This window comes from Varanus komodoensis, unplaced genomic scaffold, assembly GCF_004798865.1.
Source record: "Varanus komodoensis strain SLA01 unplaced genomic scaffold, ASM479886v1 scaffold199, whole genome shotgun sequence".
Taxonomy (NCBI): Eukaryota; Metazoa; Chordata; class Lepidosauria; order Squamata; family Varanidae; genus Varanus; species Varanus komodoensis.
In genome coordinates, this window is record NW_025335566.1 from 46,934 (window position 1) to 66,980 (window position 20,047).

Consider the following 20,047-nt stretch of genomic DNA (forward strand, 5'->3'; position numbering starts at 1 on the left):
AGCACAGCTCATCTTGGAGGTGGAAGTCTGCACAAAATGAAGAAGCACGGCCTGTTTCTGAGCACAGAACCGGAGAAGGCGAAAGGCCATCGGGTCCAGCCCCGGTCCAGCTCGGTACCCCCCACCAAACCATCCCTTGCAGATGGCGGTCCAGCTGCCGCCTGAAGGCCTCTGCGGAGGGGGAGAGCCCGCCACAACTGTTGTAACCCCCCTCATGATCAGGCATGATCATACACGTAGCCAGGGCACAGCTCATCACGAGTTAGAAGCATGGTCAGAGTGTTCCTGTTCTCATGAAGAACAAGAACACGAACACGGATGTGCACGCTATGCTAAGCTGATAACAAAGCAGGCTTCGCTCCAGCATTACCAGTATCGCCGCAGACATTATGCCCTTGTACCCACGCTTGCTTGCTTTTGCATGATAAATGGGCAAAATGTGCTCTCCCCTATTGTTTCTCTGTTGTCCCCCCATTGTTTTCTGCTGTTCCCCTATTGTTCGCTGTCATTCAAGCATAAGTGTAAAAGAGTATAAAAATCAAATGTCTCCCCTCTGCCTGCTACCACACTCTCACGAGTGCATGGTCCCTGCCGGCAGGTAAAAATAAATCTCTCTCGATAATTCCAACCAGTCTCTGGTCTCGTTCGTAAAATCTCGCCTACAACAACAACCTGGGTCACATGTTCCCTTGTCCTGCTGCTCCCGGTCAGGAAGTTTCCCCTGACGTCCAGCCAGTCCGGCTTCCTGTCACTTGCGCCTGTCGGTCCGTGTCCTGAACTCGGGGATGATGGAGGAGATCCTGCGACAGCCCTTGAGGTACATACAGATGAATCTTGTGCACCCCCCCCCACGCTCCTCTTCTCCAGGCTGAACATGCCCAAGTCTCTCAGCCACTCCTGACAGGGCTCTGCCTCCAGCCCCTGGATAATCCTCCTCGCCCTCCCGTGAGCCCTTCCCAGCTTCTCTGCATCTTCCTTGATTAGAGCCGGCTGGAGCTGGGGTCAGACTAGATGGCCCAGGTGACCCCTTCTGCCTCGCTGTTTCTGTGTTTCTATGAGCAGAGCCGGCTGGAGCCAGGGTCAGACTAGATGGCCCAGGAGACCCCTTCTGACTCGCTCTGTTCCTCTGTTTCTATGAGCAGAGCCAGCTGGAGCCACGGTCACACTAGATGGCCCAGGAGGCCCCTTCTGCCTCTCTCTGTTTCTATGTTTCTCTGAGCAGAGCTGGCTGGAGCCAGGGTCAGACTAGATGGCCCGGGTGACCCCTTCTGCCTCGCTCCATTTCTATGTTTCTTTGAGCAGAGCTGGCTGGAGCCAGGGTCAGACTAGATGGCCTGGAGGCCCCTTCTGCCTCGCTGTTCCTGTTCCTTAAACGCTGGAGCCCAGAACTGGATGCAGCGCTCCAAACTAGGCCTCACCAGAGCTGAGGAAATTGAAACTGATCCTTCGTGTGGTTTGGAAACTTTTATCGATGCAGCCTAAAACAGCATTTGCCGCTCTTGCAGCCATGTCACCTTGCTGGCTCATAGTCAGGGTGTGAGACCTGCAACCCCCCAAATTCCTTCCCACGTCCAGCAGTGGAGCCCAGCACCCCCTGTCTGGCTCCCATGCCTTCGTCCTCTTGGCCGGTGTGGAGTGTGGTGTTTGTCCCTGCTGGGCTCCATCCAATCTCCTGCCTCCAGCCAGTGTTTCCGCCACCCGGCATCTCGCTCCATCTTCCACTGTTCGCTGTCCCAGCCAGTTTGCGTTGCCCGCAGATCCGAGGAATCCCAGCTGCTTCTATCGATCGCTGTGCTGCTTGGAAGCTGCTCGCAGGCCACCTTCCGCATCAGAGCTGGTTCCTTCGGCATCCCACCGCTTAGGGGCCTTCAAGAAGGACCAAAATGCACCTCCCAGGCCCCCCATGTGTGCTAGCCAGCGATAATGGGAGTTGAAGTCCAGCACATGGAGGGGACCTGGCTGGGGCAGGCAGGGGCCGAGGTGGCCATGGCACTGCTGAGGGAGCTCGGGGGCTTCCCAGTGGAAGAACAAGACAGGATGAATCTGGCAGGATCCAGCCCCATCCAGGAGTGGGCCAGGCGTCCCTGCAGCCAAGCCAGCCGGGTTCCCCACTCACCTGCTCCTGGGCGGTTGTGGAAGCACCCCTGAGCCTTGGAGGGCAGCCGGGTGGGAAAAGGACCCCTGCCCGCACCCGAGAGCGCAGTAACCCCAGGGGCCGGGGGTATGGGGATGGTGCAGCTCCCCCCACCCCCCTGCAGGCCGCACCGAGCAGGTCCGGTGTGCCAGAGGCCCCCCGAGCCGCCTCTTTGGGCCGGATTCCCGGCTGGGGTGTGTGCTCTTCTGATGTCGCCCCCCCCCCCCCCCCGGCCGGGGTCCAGAAGAGTCTGGCTGAGCAGGCTCAAGTCCAGTGGCAGCGGCGGCTGAAGGCCCAGGCAGTGGCTCCCACCGGCCCGAGGTCTGCCTTGGATCGCTTCCAGAAGTAGCGCCAGATTGCACGAGGAGAAGACTGCCCCCCGTGGAGGCAAGGGGTGCCTCAGAGTCCACATGCTCAGAGGGGTCGGCCGGCCTGAGGTCTGGGCCCCCTCCCATCGCAGTCCCCTTCCCTCCTGCCACCGCCCCCTTTGCCCACACACTGCTGAATTAAAACATTGGAGTTTACCCCTGGTTGTCTGCATCTGTTGGGAGTCGAGTTGAGTCGCCTCGCCTCACCTTTGCTGTGGGTCACGGCGGGGGGGGGCAATGGATGACAACAGGATGATGTTCAGTTGCACTTGGGGCAAAGGAAATGGGGTCACAAGAACAGGTTGGGGGGGCAAGTGGCTGGAGAGCAGCACTTGTGGTGCAGGTTGACTGCAGGCTGAACGTGAGCCAGCCGTGTGATGCTATGGCCAAGAGGGCGAACGCCACCCATGGCTGCATAGCCAGAGGTGTGGCTTCCAGATTGAGAGAGGTATTACTACCACTCTACACGACTCTGGTGCGCCCGGAACTGGAGTATTGTGCTCAGTTTTGGGCCCCTCGTTACAAGAAGGATGTAGCCAGGTTGGAGTCGGTGCAGCGCAGGGCCACAAGGTTGGTGGCCGGTTTGCAGGGGATGGGGTATGAGGCGAGACTGAGGGAACTGAGCCTCTACAGCCTGGAGAGGAGGAGACTCAGAGGGGGGTTGTTGGCAACATATAGGTATGTGAGGGGGTGTCACAAGGAGGTGGGTAGAGAGCTGTTCTACCCTGCAGAGGAGGGCAGGACCTGCTCCAACAGAGCAAAGCTCAGGGAACAACGGTTCAGCTTGGATGCCAGGAAGCACTTCCTGACAGGCAGGACCCCGAGCGTGTGGAATGGGCCTCCAGGGGCGGTGGTTGAGGCCCCATCAGTGAGGGAGTTCAAGGACAGCCTGGACATGCACAGGGTGGGCATGTCATGAGTGGAGCCGGCTGGAGCCGGGGGCCAGACTAGATGGCCTGGGAGGCCCCTTCTGACTCGCTCTGTTTCTATGTTCACCCCTGGGTCCCCTTGCATGCCTTCACCCAGGGTGGGTTTTCTCTCCCACCCCACACCCAGCAGAGGACGGGACTCTCTCCCCTCAATTTGCCAGCCTGAACGTCTCACCCACTGGAGCGGAGCACACAGAAACTTCCTGCTGAACCTGTTCTGCACGTCCCATTGAAACATTTTGGAGCTGGGAGGGTTCCCTGCAGAGGTGCTGAACTCCATCTGGCGTCATGTCCAGGAGCGTGGGGTGACCGTGCGTCCGGCTTCCTTCCGTCCTGCACGCCGACTCTTGCAGAGGGTGCCAGGTCGAGCACAGGCAGCTGCTGGAGGACACTCCAGGCGCTGGAGCAGAGTGCCCCACGGACGGGGAGGCGCTCGCGAAGCCGCTGCAGAATTTGTCTCCTCTGCCGGTGGTCCCAGCATGGCCACGGCCATGGTGGCTTCCACAGGGGACCAGGGCGACGTGTGCTCCCCGGTCCTGATCGGCTAGGCTGCAGGGGGGCTGTGGCCCAGCTCCTGGCGGGTATCCCATCCCAGGGGGCACCTGGGCACGGGCCCGGTCCTGCCCGCACACCCAGGGGGCCATCTGCTCACAGTCCCGCGAGCCAGGCCAGCGCCTTGCACCGCACCAGTCCCAGGGCCCACTGCAAGCGGCTGCATGCCTCCTCGTGGGGGGAGGCGCTATCCCACAGCTCCTCCATCACGGCGGGGGCCACACCGTGCACACTGAAGAGCACCTCCTGGTAGCAGCAGGGGTCCGGGGGGACGTGGGCGCCGCCCGACATGCGGCTCAGGTGCTGCGGGGTGATGCCAGCCCGGCGGGCGCAGAGGCCCACGAAGACGTCCTCCAGTGGCACCAGGGGCTCCAGGCGGGCGGCGCTGAGGATGGAGGGCACGGCATCCCCCGAGAGGACGTAGGCCGTGCCGCTGCAGTAGGGCGGGAAGGCGCTCTCCGGGTACAGCGCAGCGGGCACGTGGTGGCGACTGTGGGGGTCCCGGTCAGGGTGCACGTGCCAGTGGATCCTGCCCAGGTAGGCCGGCGGGGGGGCCGTGCACCCCCTGCAGGAACTGGGCCAGGGCGGGCAGGTTCAGGAACATGTCGTCGTCGGCCTTGAGCACGAAGAGGGCCCCGGGGCAGCGCGTGGCGGCCCAGCCCAGCAGCGCCAGCGTCTTGAGAGTCAGGTTGCCGTAGGAGTCATGGAAGCGGCCCTGCACGATGTCGCGCTGCGCGGCCGCCTCGCGCTCCAGCGCCGCCTGCTGCGAGGGGTCCGCCGGCAGCCCCAGCGCGAAGAAGACGCGCACCGTCAGCTCGGCGGCAAGGCGTGCTGCGCCCCACGTGCAGCGCACCGCCTGCCGCCGCCGTGCGTGGCCCGGCGCGCTGGCCACCAGCACCAGCAGCGAGGGCGCCCGCGGCGCGCACGCCCCGGCCGGCGGCAGCAGCAGGAAGGCATCGGCGGCCGGCAGCAGCGGCGCGGGCAGCGGGCGCCCGGCGCGGTGCGGCAGCAGCAGCGGCAGCGAGCGCGACAGCAGCTCCTCATGGCGCCCGCCGACCAGCAGCGCCAGCGCCGAGAGCGCGGCCAGGCCGGCCAGCAGCGCCACCAGCAGCCGCGGGCGCGGGCGCGGGCAGGGGCGCGGGCCCATGGGCTGGCGGGCGTCCGCGGCGGGCGGGGGCGGCCACCTGCGGGGGACGGAGAAGAGCCGCGCGGTCAGGCGGGCGCCCGCCCCCGTACATGCCCCGCACCCCCCCCATGCGCGTGCCCCCCGCAGCCGCGGCGCACGGGCCGTGGCGCCGTGGCCTTTTCCGCACGGCAGCCCAGGGTGCTTTCCGGGCCGCCCCTCCCCGGCCCTTGCGCCAGTAGCCGGAGGGTGGTTCCGCCGCGGCGGGCCCGGGAGGCCTCTCCATGCGGGGCCGCCGCTCGCTGAGCGCGGGCGCCACGGGGGGGCTCTCCGTCCTCCCCCTCCCCCTCCCCGCGCTTCTGGCGCAGCCCGCGCAGGGTCGGCATTTCCTCAGGGAGGACGGACCCTCCCGGGCTGCCGCCGCGCCCCATCCCGCCCCCCTTCCGCCCACGAGAGCGGCCCAGTCAGCGGCAGCGCCCCAGCGCCATGTCAGTGGAGAGCCCCGCTCGGGGGGCGGGCTCACCTCCCCTCCTCGGCAGCATCCGCGGCCCGGGAAGCGGCGGCCCGGCCCAGCCCAGCGCGTCTTCCCTGCCCGCCTCGCCTCGCCTCGCCTCGCCGCAACCGCGCATGAATTGCCGGGCGGGGCCGAGGATGCGCCGCCGCAGGGATGCGCAGCCTGCTCCCGGCCGCCGCGTTTCCCAGGCCGCCGCCGCCCCTCCGGCGCCCCTCTTCCGCCGCGGGGGCACGCCCAGGACGGCGGCTGGCCCCTCGACCACCCACCCTCCTCTCTGACCCTCTGCACCTACATTTGGCTTCCAGGACCTGCTTCCCTACCCCGAGCAGAGCAGGTCGGGGGAAGCTGCCCCAGCTGCTCTAGGCAGCTGCGCTCTCCGGGAGCAAGCAAACAGGACTTTGGCTGGGGAGGTCCCTGACATTCTTTTAAACTTCCTTTCTCTTCCTTCTGCCCCGCCCCCCCATTAGTCTCCCACCTCTTTGCAGCCTCCCCTTCACGGTGACTGAGGCCTGTGCCGGTAACCTGGTGGCTACAACAGGCCAGCAAGCCAGGATCGGGGGCGGGGGGGGAATGGGCCGCGGGGTCTGTGGCTGTCTGGGCCATGTTTGTGCCCCTGCCTGAGGGCGGCCTGGCCCCCACTGCCAAAGGGCAGGCCAGCAGCCCTGCGAGAGGGAAGGCGGGAGCACCGGGAGAGCGAGTGTCTGTCCAACTTGGGGAATAAGAGCAGAGATTCTCCAAGCACAACTCCAAACACTTCCGACAAGAAAACTGTAGAAGACAACAAAGGAAGCCCACATGGCTCCGTAAAAATTATGTGGGAGCTTGAAATAAAGAAAAAAGGACATGCATGGGAAGAGAATGCAGGGCCAGGTCCCCAATGAAGAATATAAACAGGAAATGAACTGAGAATAGCAAGTGATGCTGGAAACAACGAGAAAGCCTTCTTCGGATACCGCAGAGCAAAAGACATGTGAAAGAGAAAGCGGATGGCAGAGAGAGAACAGCTGACAAGAAAAAGGCAGAGGCACTCAGTTCCTACTTCGCCTCCGTCTTCTCCCGCAAGGAGCTCTGCAATCAAGAGGACGTACAAGCTGGAACTGAGAGCTGGCAGCCGCAGATGGACCGACAAATGGTCAAGGAATATCTAGATGGAATAAACATGCTCAGACCTCCAGGGCCCGATGAGCTCCATCCCAGAGGCATCAAAAGCTAGTGGAGGAGCCCTCAGAACCACTGGCTATCAACTTTGATACACCTTGGAAAACAGGAGACGTGCCAGACAGAAAGCGGGGAAAGATGAAGCTGGGAACTACGCACCAGTTCATCTGGCATCAATCACTGGCAAACTTTTGGAGTAAGTTATTTTTAAAAATCAGCTGCAGAAAATGCAGGAATAGTAATAGTTTTTATGTGTATTATGTTTTATTTCATTTTAAGTAAGCCGTCCCAAGGCTGTGCAATGGGATGGCATACAAATTCTCTAAATAGATAGCTGGATGGATAGCTAGCTAGCTAGATGGATGGATGGATAGTTTCCCTTTGCTCCTCACTAGTCTGACTTCACCTGGAATCTTGTGTCCACTTCTGGGCACCAAGATTCACGAAAGATGCAGGAAAACTAGAATGGGTCCAGCGGAGGACAACAAAAATGGAAACACCAGTTTGGAAACGCTGCCCTGTGAGGGGAGACTTAGAGAACGGGGCATGTTGAGCCATGAGAAGAGAAGACTGAGGGGGGACATGAGATCCCCTAGAAGGATCCCCAGTGTTGTCAGTGCCCACTTGCAATGTGGCCGTCGAGTCCAGCAGCCCCTTTTACCAGCCAGGCGGCACGTGGGTGCAAGACTCGGCTCCAGGCCAGCCAGCCTTCCCATCATCCTCGTGCGCACCCCAGCGCCGCTGCCTCCGCAGGCTTTCCCCAGATGGGGGCCGACGCTAAGCTGCTCCGCCACCCTGCCCTCCCCTCAGGAGCCGCCCTGATGCCGTGCCAGAGAGCTGGCCCATCCAGCCCAGGTCGCCGCTGCGGCCCCAAGTGGGCCTTTTCCCAGGCCAGGTCTGGTGCGCGCTGCAAGAGCCCGGCCCCCTCCATGTGCCGCACCGGCTCCACCCCTGCGAGAGCAGGTGCATCTGAGTCCCAGGCTCCTGGGGTCCCGGAACAGCTGGGCTGGGAGGGGACCGTCCCACCGGCCACACCACGCAGAGGGCCGTCCGAAGCAGAGGCTGCTGGGAAGGGGGATCACTCTGCCAGCAGCCTCTCCCACATCTCTGGTCTCTGGCCACTCTCATCTTCCCTCCCAAGAATTTCGAGGTCATCTCGCTTGTGTGCATTCTTCGATGTGGTTTGAGGATGAAGCTTCGAGTATGGCTTCTCCCCTGCGTGAATTCTCTGATGTGCATCAGAGTTGGAGGTCTGGTGGAAGCTCTTTCCGCAAACTGAATGTTTGAAGGGCTTCTCCAGTGTGACTTGACTGGTGTGTTTTACGCTGGGAGCACCGACTGAAACGCTTTCCACACCCTGCGCACCGACAGGGCTTGTCCCTTCTGTGAATTGCTTGATGGGAGCTTTCTGAACATTTGAAGGGCTTCTCACCTGAAGGAAATCTTTGATGAAGTTTAAGGTTTTGGCGATTTCTACAGTTCTTTCCACACTGGGAGCATGTGAAGGGTTTCTTTCCAGAGAATGATTTGATGCTCTTCAAGGTAGAAGCGAAGACTGACACCTGAAGGGCTTCTCACCTGAGTGAATTATCTGGTGTCCTTTAAGGTAGGAGATTTGATTGAAGCTCTTTCCACACTCGGAGCATTCGAAAGTTTTCTCACCTGAGTTCTCTGACAAAGGGTCTGGTTTGTAGCATTTCTGTAGCTTTTCCCACATTCTGAGCACTTTAACGGCTTGTGAATCCTTTGAGGGTGCTTAAGGTGAGAACTAAAACTGAAGATTTTCCCACAATCCTGGCACCTGAAGGGCGTCTCCCCATGTGAATTCTTTGATATTAAGGTCGGAGCTGAAACTGAACCCTTCCAGGCACTTGAACGTGCTTTTGCTCCCTGGAAGCCGCTCAGAGACTTTATTTTAGTAATTGGGACGGCATACAAAAACCTTAAACAAATAAATAAATCAAAGGCATTCCTCACCTGTGAATTCTTTGATACAAATCAAGGTGGGGATGCAGCTGAGGCTCTTGCCACAGTTCGAGCAGTTATTGGCCTTCTCCGCACTAAGGAACTATTTGATGTGATTTAAAACTGTAGCTCTGGGGGAAGCTCTCTGGCTGCTCCCAGAGGTCCCCCCCCCACCCATGAAAAGGAAAAAAAAAGGGGGGGGGGAGGAAATAAGGAAAGCCTGAGCTGCAACCAAGCTGCTTTTCACAAGCCAGATCCCTTTCCCTTTCTGTGTGAAACACTTGGCATTTTGGCAGTTTGCCTGCTGACCGAAGCTTTTCCTAGCTCAGAACACTTCTGGCCTTTCTTTCCACTCTGCGCAACTCTTTTGTTCCCTTTAGAACATTGTTCTCGCATGACGCCGTCATGGACGTCCGCCCCACCAAAGAAAGAAAGATTCTTCAGCCGTTGCTGTTGAACTTTGGCTTTGCTTCTCCGCTGCCTGTCCTTGGTGCTGCGCCCTCGGCTAAAGTAACACAAAGGGCATTTTTGTAGTGGCCAGGTGCTTAATCCAAAGAGGAAAATGCTTAGCTGAAGGGAGGGTTTATCTAACGTATTAAATAGCCTCTGATAATGAGTAGCGCTGGACACAGTTCAAACAAGGTTGCTCAGAGGGATAGGTAAACACAGGAGCACAGTCACGGCAACACGGGAAGATAAGCCAAGTCGTGGCAGAAAAGGTTACCCGAGAGCATAAGCCAGCCAGAAATGAGGTGCCCAGCAGCGCATCCCACGTGGCGGAGCAGGGGAACCCCAGTCCCACGGGGAGGGCTCCTCCCGCCGGGGTGCTTGACAGCCCAGTCCCCACAGCCAGGCCTCTCCCGCACAGCCATGGGGACTTCCACGCCGAGGAAGAGGATGCAGAACAAGCGCATGAATCCCAGGCAGGTTTAGGTGCCCTTGCAGGGCAATTGTGAATGGGGAGCGGGGCGCTCACCGGCCGTCACCCTGGGGGCAGCCCTCGGCACGGTGTCCCCCTTGGCTGCCCCGGATTCTGCTGACTGCCTTCCTGGCAGGGCCTGGGGGCCCCCTCTGGACCCTGCACGCACCCGCACCTCCCTCCCACCTCACAGGCATGCCTGCAAACGCCCCCAAGGGGCCGCCACCCAGGGACACGGCTCGGGGGGCCACTCCCAGCCCTCTGCGGCTGGCCGATTTCTGCAGCTCCGCTGGCCAGACCCCAGCCTGCTCCTGGCCTTGGATATCAGCACAAAAGCACCAACCAGCCCGGCTGAGTTCGCCGGGGAATTTTGGAGCATCTTTTCTCCATCTGCTTTGTTCCACCAGGCTGCCTCCTCCCTCCTCCTGCCCGGACACCTCCTTTGCTGGGAACTCCTCTCTGGGAGGGCAAGAGACCAGAGGGGTAGGTCCATTTGCCCCAAAATGGGTGCCCCCAAGTACCTGGGGCCTTCTACCTCAGTCCAGTGGCAGACCCCAGTTGGGGGGGTGGGTTTCCAGGTTACACTTGCTCTTAGGGACTAGCAGCTTGGATAGATGCAAAACGTCTCAAGTGTTTGCACTACCAGGTGTTCTGCTGGCAAGAGCAAGAGGGGGAGGGGGGCAGGGAGACTTGAGAACAAAAAGGAGGAGGAGGACCCTCCTCGGCTTTGCTTCCTCTTCATTGAGAAACACCCCTGCCCCCCAAATAGGACATCTTTTGGTGCCATCTCAGCCTGGCATCCTCTGGGTGGCCCCTGCATGATCCCCTCTGCTGGAGCCATCATCCTTCCCGGGGATGATGGGTGTGGCTCTGCCCGCCCTAACCTGACCATGGTGCTGCTTGCCACCAATTCCTCCTTCCCGTCCACCCCTCCGTCCTTCCATCCTCTTGACCCACGTGTTCAGAAGCCTCCCGGACAGATGTGTGTTTCCCTTTGAAGTGGCCGCTGCCCAGCTGAGCAAGCCCTCTCGCGCCATTGGCCGAGTGGGTCTGTGAGGTCACAAAGGCCCCGCAGCCGGACGCTGCGGGATTGGCCGAGCTCTTGCGACGGAGCAGAGGGGCTGTCAGGATGGGGGGCCCCCCTCCCCACGTGTCCAGACCAGGGAGGCAGAGCCTGAACCGCGCTGTCCTCCATCAGAGGCAGGAAGCCGGACGTGGCCCGGGCACCCGGGACTCAGAAATCCAGCATGGGGACTCCTCCATCGGCTCCGTAGCGGTTCGCGCGCTGCCATGTCAGAGAGGCTGAGCCTCCCGCGCCAATCTGCTGCTTCCGCAGGCGGGCGATGTGATGAGGACCTTCCGAAGTTGGAGCGCGGCAGAACCGATGGGGGGGTGGGGGAAGAGTCTTTCTGGGCTGCCTTTCACGGCAGGAACCTCTCAAGCCACACGGAAGCCACGTGGCTGCGCTGGGCAGATGCCTGCCGCCGGTCTGCGCGCCGTCGAAAGAAGACGGCGCAACCACAGAGGCGGCGGCGGTCCGGGCGGCTAGTCCCCAGGGCGCACTTCGAGGTGCGCAGGACCGCCAAGCGTCCCCTCCGGCTCCACCGTGTGCGATGGGCGCGAGGCGGCGGGGCTTGCGCGGAGTCCTGGGAGGGAAGTCCGAGGGCGGCTGGCGAGGCGGCCCGGACCCCGCCCGTCGCCCCAGGGCTCCCGGGCTCCGGAGCGCCGCGGCCGAAAAGCCGGGAGAGCCTGACGCCGCTTCCGCCCGGCCCCAAGATGGCGGAGTGCCGGGCGTCCCAGAGGGGCGCCTGTCGAGGGAGGAGCCCTGTCAGGGGAGGCTCGCAGAGAGAGGATTGTAGAGCGGCCTTCCGCTCCTGGGGGTGGGGGGGACACGTGACGGGGGGGGGGGGGGGGAGGGCGCCGATCCCCTCCCCTCCTCCCCCTCCCGCTGCCCCCCCGAGCATCCGCGGGCGAGGGGGGCCGTTGGGGGGGAACGTGGCCGAAGCCGCAGGGGAAGCCCGAGCTGAGCGCTCCCCTCGTGGCCGCTGCAGAGGCGGCACCGCGCCCCGCAAGGGACCCGAAGGCCGCCGGGCCGACCCCCCCAGACCCGCCCCCTCCTGGTCACCTCCGGGGCGGGGGGCCCCCGCCCCCCCCCCCCCGCCCGCCCTCCCGCTGCGGGTCCACCCCCGCCCCGCCCCCCGCCCAGCCCGCCCGAACCCCCGGCCCCGGATCGCCGTCTTTTTGGGCGCCCCCCCCCCCCCCCCCGCTTTGGGATCTTCGTGAATTTAGGCAGCAAAGGATGCAGAGACGGCCTGGGGGAAAGCGGGAATGAACGGGGGTCCAGCAGCTCCGCGTGGGGGGCAAAAGGAGGACGGAGGATGACAGAGAGGCAGAAGTGCGGCGTTCCTGGCTGAGCTAGGTCTTCTCTGAAGGGAGGATCTCTGCGGGTCCTGATCAAACATAGAAGCAGCGAGGCAGAGGGGGCCTCCTGGGCCATCTAGTCTGCCCCCAGTTCCAGCCGGCTCTGCTCACAGAAACAGTACGAGTTGGATGGGTCCTCCCGGGCAATCTAGTCAGACCCCGCCTCCAGCCAGCTCTGCTCATAGAAACATAGACACAGAGCGAGGCAGAAGGGTTCTCCAGGGCCATCTAGTCTGACCCTGGCTCCAGCGGGACACCTTCTGGAGCAAGCGGTCAAGGATCGACTCCCTGGGAGTCCAAATCTCCCAGTCCCAGAAGCTCTATTCTAGATTCAAAGAAGAGCTGGAGGAAGGGCTCCCAGAACCGCTGTCTCATCCCTGAGAGGCCCTTGAGGACGGGGAGAGTCAGGTGGCTGGAGGAGGCCATGCTGTCCTGCACCTGCAGGGGACCTGCATGGCTGAGGCAGTATGGCAAGGCGGGAGAGCGCAGGGGCCAAGCACAGCCCAGGGCAGGCAGGGAGCAGGCGCTGGGCCGTCCCAGAGCCTGCAGGAGGGCAGAGAGTCAGGATGTGGCTCAGACAAGATGCAGGCACGTCTGCAAACGGACCTCTGCATCATGGGGGCCCGTTCCGGAGGGGAGAGCCGGCCTTTGCGTCCTTTTTCCCTGGGCTCCCAGATGGAGCTGATCAGGAGGCAGGGAGCTCCCGCAGGGCCCCAAGACCGATCCGGCAACCACGGTGGTGTCCTGGTTCTGCCTCCAGAGCAGCCCTGATCCCGAATGCTGGTCAAATTTCCGGATGACCCCCAGTGGGGAGGGGGAGGGAATTCCCTGGAAGACAGAAACAGAAAGGGAACTTAATCAGTTGAAGCATGGGCTGAAAAGAGCAGGATGAAATGGAGCATGGACAGGTTCCTCACTGTCAGGGCAGTACGGGATCTGGGGGGCTCTCCCACCCTGGGGCCCACAAGAGGTGGCTGGCCAGCCCTCTGAGAGGGGCACTTCCCTGGGTGTCCTGCCCGGAGCAGTGGCTGGGCCTGATGGCCCTCCAGGCCCCTTCCAACTCTCCTGTTCTCTGATTCACCGATCGCATCTTATGGACAGGAGGCAGCAGTGGCTTAAATGGCTCCTGGCGAAAATGGAAGAAGAAAGCGGAAAAGCAGAACTGCAGCTGAATGTGAAGGAAACAACAAACACAACACCACAAGAACAACATTGTCAAGAATGAACACCTGAAATTAACTATTCTACATCCTTGGCTGAGTCATCAGTTCAGAGGGAGGCTGCGGCCAAGAAATTCAGAGAAGACGCAGACTCGGAGGCCACAAGGGGAGAACTGGAAAAGAGCAGCGAGCGCCAGGATGCTGTGCTGCAGACATTCATTAATTATCATTTATTCATTTAGGAAGCTTCTATGCCGCCCCATTCGCCGAAGCCTTGAGGCAGCTCACACCAGCATTGCATGGCCAGGATCCTGACACGGCCAGGGTCACCCGCACGGTTGCATTCCCGATACCCACGTCTGCGAGGGAGTGCTGGGCAGACAAGGAGACCAGCCGGGGGAAGAGGGGAACCTCTGCAACAGGTCCTGCAGGGGAGCTGTGCGGATATCCTGGCCTGGCAGAGCGGCAAACCAGCCGGTCCCCGATCGACCCAGGCCAGGCCCTCCGCATGCGTGGGCCCCGGGGGTGTCGCGGGTGGCCACCACTCTTCTGTGAGAGGACGTGCGGCTGCCTCCCTGGGGCCAGGCCCCCTCGGCCTCCGAGCAGGGGCTGCCCTCCACACGGTGCCCCTCTGGGTCCCCCCGGCTTCCCCTCCAGCAGCCTCTCTGCGCACTTCCGTGCCCGACTCCTGCGTTCCTGCGCCCGTGTGCAGCCCCGCTCTTGGCTGTCTCACTAGCTCAGGCAGAGTGGGAGCCTCGGGACCCTCCGGACTGCGCTGGATTGCACCTCCCATCGTGCTGGCCATGGCGGAGAGGGAGCCCAAGTCCAACAACGCCTCCGAGATGGCGCCTCACGCTGCTTCCCGGAACAAAATGGATCCTCCTGGGGAACCTGTCAGGGTCAAGCAGCAAACCAGAGAAGACTCCTGAGGCGCCGCAGCCGCTCCATCCTCTGGGTGGAGGAAGCCTCTGCTCCCGAGGAGCATCCAAACAGACGAGCGGCCATCTGTTTTGGAGGGCTACAGTCCTAGCCCAAGCTGGCCCCCTCAGGGAGCTTCAGATGCGTGCTCTCCTTTGGGGAGAAAGGGGGAAGGGACCAGCACCGGCTTTGGATGCAAGTGGCCCTGGGTTCATGTCTCTGACAGGGTCTCAGCCAGCCTGGCAGGAGGAGGAACTCGGGGGGGGTCTTGCTTCACCCCCCCCCCATAAACACGGAGCTTGCGCTGCCTCCCCTCGCAGCCAAAACCCATCTCCTTCGTAGGGGCAAAACCGGGCTCCCTCTACCCGGAGACTGGTGATGCTGGACAAGGGAAAATTCTGATTGGTGCTTTTCTGCACCCTCCGTTGTACTTAACCCCCCTCCCCCACTTTATAGAAGAAAAAGTTTCACTTCTGGGGCTGAGGCAGTGTTTCCCCTCGTCCACTTGTGGGGCAGCAGCAGCCATGGGGCCTGATTGGATCCTCCCAGTGACGCTGGTGCTTCTGCTGGGGCCACCGCTGGTCTCCGGAGGGGGAGGGAGGCAGGAGTCCCCAGGTGAAGAGGGGACCACTTGGAGGGGGAGGGAGGGAGGGACCCTCTGTCCTCCCCCACCCCAGGGGTCACGAAAAATTTGGGCTGTTTGGGTGTCTCCGACCTCTGGTGACCCCCTGAACGAAGCCCCCAGGATGGCCTGTCCGTGGCAGCCCCGAGTTCCAGGCTGCGGCGCCTTTCACGGCACCCCAGCGCCTCTCCCTCGTCTTCCTCGCCTCCTCCTGCTTCCTCTCCTTTGCCCTGAGGATAAAACTGTGGGTCCCTGGTGCGGGGGTAAGAGGTTTGGGAATGGGGAGGGCCTGAGGGGTGCCCCCCCTGCCATTCCATGGGTGCTCAGAGACCCTGGGAAAGTGGCCCCCATCCATGGCTTGGGGTGCTTTGCCAGGGGGTGAATTGACTGCTCCCCGGATGCTTTGAAGGGGAGGAGAGGAGGGATGGGATGCAGGGAGAGGAGGTCTGTTTCTGGGGCTCTCCGCAACTACGCGGCAGGTGGAAGTTCAGCAGGGGAAGCGTCCCTCCTCTCTGCTCTCCTTGCTGGACAAGCTGCTCCTGCTGAAGGGGGAGAGCCCCCCGAAGAAGCTGGGGGCTGCAGGGATGGGGGGGTGAGAGTGGGGAGAAGCTGCCCCTGCCCTCCTGCCCCTGCAGCCCCTCTGGAGGAATGTTTGCCCCAGGCTCGCATCCTCCAAGAGGCCTTTGGCAAGAATCCTTCCAACATCCATGATGTCAGTCAGAAGTTCAACTGGGACGCAAGGTATCCAGCAGTGAGGGGGCATCTTGACCTGCTGTACGTCTGCCCGGCAGAGCATTCTAGGCATTACAGTTCAACAGATCTAGAGATAAGCCCATTGGGAAGGTTGGGGCAGGTGGTAGAAATTTTCACTAGTTGAATCAGCTGGTGAGTGATGGGTGAGTTCCGGGAGCCCGGGTCTCCTCCCCTGGGAAACTCACAAGCACTGCATGAGAGCAACAGCACCCATCTTCCCTGGCAGCTGGTGTTCCTGACAGACTGAGGGTAGCATGGGGCCATGAGGACTAGCACCCTGGGATGGCCTTCTGCTCTTGCCTGAAGTCACCTGATCCCCTTTCAAGCCCCCTCTGCCTTTTGCAGAGGTGAATCCCTCAGGTTAACTCCCTCCTTTGCCCTGTCCCGAATCCCGGCTTGGGGGCAGGGGTGTGTGGTGCAGTGGTTACAGCACCAGGCTGGGATTCTGGCGACCCAGGTTCCCATTCTGATCTGAGCACGGAGCTCCCTGGTTGCCTGTGAGCAGCCGCTGCCCCTCCGCGCAGCCTCCCTCGCAGGGCTGTTGGGGGCAGACTCGGTGGGGGGAGACTGTGCCTGCTGGGCGGAGGTCCCGTGGCTGATGGGGTGGATGTTTCCTTCCGACTGGCAGCGGGTCCAGGGAGGCGGGCACAGGCGCCGTCCTGAGGGCACTTGGCCCTCTGTGCTGCTCGTTAATGGAGCCCGGCGTGGTCCCTCTTCCCTCGCAGCCTCACGGCGGTTCCTGGCCCAGGACAAGTTCGAGTGCCGCTTCTCCAACGCGACGGGGCGGGAGCAGGTGCGCCTCCTGTACAGGTACATCTACGACCGGACGGAGATCGCGCGCTTCGACAGCGCCCTGGGCCGGTACGAGGCCCTCACGGTGCTGGGGGAGCCCGCAGCCGAGTACTGGAACAGCCAGGAGGAGGTACTCGCGGTCAAGCGGAGAGAGGTGGACTCCTTCTGCCGGTACAACTACGAGAAGATCTACGGCCCCTTCGCGCACGGGCGGCGCGGTGAGTGGGTCCCGGCGGAGCGCGGCCCCCCCTTCCCCCCCCCCGGCGCCCCAACACGACCGCGGAGCCCGCAGCCCCTCCCCTCTGCCCCGGCTGGCCCTCCCCGCATGGGGGGCGCGCGTCCGCGGGGCCGCCCCCTCCGCGCTGCAGGGGGACTTGGTGGACCCCCGAGGGGCGCGCGGGAGACCCGGGGCTGGGGGACCCACGTCCTCGCCCCCCCGGAGCGATTCAGTGGGAGGAGGCAGGACTCCTTCAGTTGCGTTTCTGGAAGGCGCTGGTCGGGAAGCGGCGGGGGGGGGGCGCCCCTCCGACCCCGCGCCCCATGTTGCAGACTGTTCTTTTAAAATCATCTGGAAACAGAGGGAATTTGTGAAATAAAACTTAGCATTTGGGCAATACATGAAGTTTGACTATTTCATGCTCGCTTGACAGAAAAAAGTTCCATTTGAGCCATTTCTTCCTTTTCCCTTCAAAAAATTAAATATATTCTTATACTTTCTATAAAGAAACAAGGATATCTTTTACACATTCTTTGAATTTCTCTTTGTTCTTCTATGGTGATATTTATACAGAATAATTTACGTTTTTCATAATTAAGTTTAATCTCTATAGCCCTTCAATATTTCTAATTTTTTAGAGGCTCTATTCTTTTATTTTTTTAAAAAAAACAGACCTATCATCAGCATACAAATTAATGTTATATAGCTTAGCTTGTATTCTTATTGGCATTTTGTCTGAGCCCAGCTGCCAGAGGTTCTATGGGAAAGTCACACATCAATGCTGATACATGATTCCCCTTCCTGAATTTTTCAGAATCCACACCAATAATCGAAACCACTGACTCCTCACCTCCAAACAATTTATTTTATAAGCGTAATAGCATCTCACCCATATTTATCACTTTTGTAAGTTCAAATGTGTATTTCCATTCCACATGATCAGCTGTATCGTCATCTTGCATTGTCTCAGTTTAGACTCGTACAAAATGTTTAACTCTCTACATTGCGTCTTCTGACATGTATCCTCACTGATCTATATATATAATTTAAAATAGTAACTTATTAATAATAAGCTGCTAGAAAACCTTAGACCATGTTGTTGTTGTTGTTAGTCGCGAAGTCGTGTCCGACCCTTCGCACCCCATGGACAACCTTCCCCAGGCCTTCCTGTCTTCCATCATCCCCAGAGTCCACTCAGACTCACACCGACTGCTTCAGTGACCCCATCCAGCCACCTCATCCTCTGCTGCCCCCTTCTTCTTTTGCCCTCATTCGTTCCCAGCATCTGGCTCTTCTCCAGGGAATCCTTCCTTCTCATTGGGTGGCCAAAGTATTTGAGCTCCATCTTCAGGATCTGGCCTTCTAGAGAGCATTGGGGTTGATCTCCTCCAGGACTAACCGGTTTGATCACCTTGTGGTCCAAGGGACTCGCAGGAGTCTCCTCCAGCACCACAATTCAGAGGCCTCAATCCTTTTGCGCTCAGCCTTCCTTATGGTCCAGCTCTCACAGCCATACATTGCAACTGGGAAAACCACAGCCTTGACTATATGCACTTTTGTTGGCAGGGTGATGTCTCTGCTTTTTCATATGCTGTCTAGATTTGCCAAAGCTTTCCTCCCCAGGAACAATCGTCTTTTAATTTCTTGGCTGCAGTCCACGTCTGCGGTGATCTTGGAGCTCAGGAAAATAAAATCTGTCACTACCTCCATTTCTTCCACATCTATTTGCCAGGAAGTGAGAGGACCAGTTGCCATGATCTTAGTTTCTTAATGTTGAGTTTCAAGCCCAACTTCTGCACTCTCCTCCTTCACCCCCATCAAGATGCTCCTTAGTTCCTCTTTACTTTCTGCCATGAGAGTGGTATCATCTGCATATTTGAAGTTGTTGATATTTCTCCCAGCAATCTTGCTTCCAACTGGTGATTCATCTAGGCCCACCTTTCTCATGGTGTGCTCTGCATATAAGTTAAACAGGCAGGATGACAGTATACAGTCTTGACGAACTCCTTTCTCAATTTTGTACCAATCATTGGTTCCGTGTCCAGTTCTCACTGTTGCTTCTTGGCCCGCGTATAGATTTCTCAAGAGATAAATAAGATGGTCTGGTACTCCCACCTCTCTAAGAACTTACCACAATTTGTTGTGATCCACACAATCAAAGGTTTTAGCATAGACAAAGAAGTAGAAGTAGATGTTTTTCTGGAACTCCCTAGCTTTCTCCCTGATCCAGTGTATGTTGGCAATTTCATCTCAAGTTCCTCTCCCTTTTTGAAATCCTGCCTGTTCTTCTGGTAGTTTTTGGTCCACATACTGCTGGAGTCCAGCTTGTAGGATTTTGAGCATCACTTTGCTATCATGTGACATGTGTGCAATGCTGCGGAAGTTTTAACATTCATTGGCATTGCCCTTCTTTAGGATCGGAATGCAAACTGACCTTTTCCATTCGTGTGGCCACTGTTGTTTTTTCAAAATTTGCAGGCATATTGAGTGTAGCACTTTTACTGCATCTTCTTTTAATATTTTGAATAGCTCAGCTGGAATACTGTCACCTTCACCAGGTGTGTTTTTGCTGAGACTTCCTCAGGCCCATTTGACTTCACAGTCCAGGCTGTCTGGCTCGAGGTCAGTGACCACCCCATCGAGGTTATCAGGGACGTTAAGCTCTTTCTTGTACAGTCCTTCTGTGTAATCTTGCCATCTCTTCTTAATCACTCCTGCCTCTGATAGGTCCCTGCCATTTTGGTCCTTTATCATGCCCATCTTTGCATGAAATGTTCCCTTCATATATCCAATTTTCTTGAAGAGATCTCTGGTCCTCCCTATTGCACTGTTTTCTTTCATTTCTTTGCACTGTTCATTTAAGAAGGCATTCTTAATCTCGTCTAGCTATTCTCTGGAAATCTGTATTCAGTTGGGTGTATCTTTCCTTTTCTCTCTTGCCTTTCGCTTCCCTTCTTTCTTCGGCTATTTGTAAAGCTTCCTCGGACAGACATTTTGCTTTCTTGCATTTCTTTTTCTTTAGGATGGTTTTTGTTGCTACCTCTTGTAGAATGCTGCGAACCTCCATCCATAGTTCTTCAGGCACTCTGTCTATCAGATATAATTGCTTAAATCAATTTTTCACCTCTACTGTATATTCCTCAGGGATATGATTTAGGTCATACCTGAGTGGCCTAGTGCTTTTCCCTACTTTCTTCAAATTAAGCCTAAATTTTGCAACAAGAAGCTCATGATCTGAGCCACAGTCGGCTCCTAGTCTACTTTTTCCTGACTGTATAGAGCTTCTCCATCTTTGGCTGTAGAGCACATAGTCAATCTGATTTCTGTGTTGACCGTCTGGTGATGTCCATGTGTAGAGTTGTCTCTTGGGTTGTTGGAAAAGAGTGTTTGCTACGACTATCGTATTCTCTTGACAAAATTCTACCTGCCTGTGCCCTGCTTCATTTTGTACTCCAAGGCCAAACTTTCTTGTTATTCTGGTTATCTTTTGGCTTCCTACTTT

The 20,047-nt window shown here is 59.0% G+C and overlaps 2 protein-coding genes across 2 annotated transcripts in view; one reads left to right on the top strand and one right to left on the bottom strand.

The window, feature by feature from the left end:
• Window positions 1-3,372: 3,372 nt before the first annotated feature.
• B3GALT4 (beta-1,3-galactosyltransferase 4) lies at window positions 3,373-8,495 on the bottom strand. Its single transcript, XM_044428185.1, is given in 4 exon segments — window positions 3,373-4,541; window positions 4,543-5,167; window positions 6,096-6,282; window positions 8,357-8,495. Coding segments are annotated over 4 exon segments (1,413 nt in total). The 3' UTR covers window positions 3,373-4,079.
• Window positions 8,496-14,046: 5,551 nt separating this feature from the next.
• LOC123022487 (H-2 class II histocompatibility antigen, E-S beta chain-like) overlaps window positions 14,047-20,047 on the top strand; it is a 65,248-nt gene continuing 59,247 nt past the window's right edge. Inside the window, exons 1-4 of the mRNA XM_044428186.1 lie at window positions 14,047-14,136; window positions 14,482-14,536; window positions 14,618-14,776; window positions 16,262-16,546. Of these exons, the coding sequence (XP_044284121.1) occupies window positions 14,047-14,136; window positions 14,482-14,536; window positions 14,618-14,776; window positions 16,262-16,546 (589 nt within the window). The remainder of the gene's footprint in view (window positions 14,137-14,481; window positions 14,537-14,617; window positions 14,777-16,261; window positions 16,547-20,047) is intronic.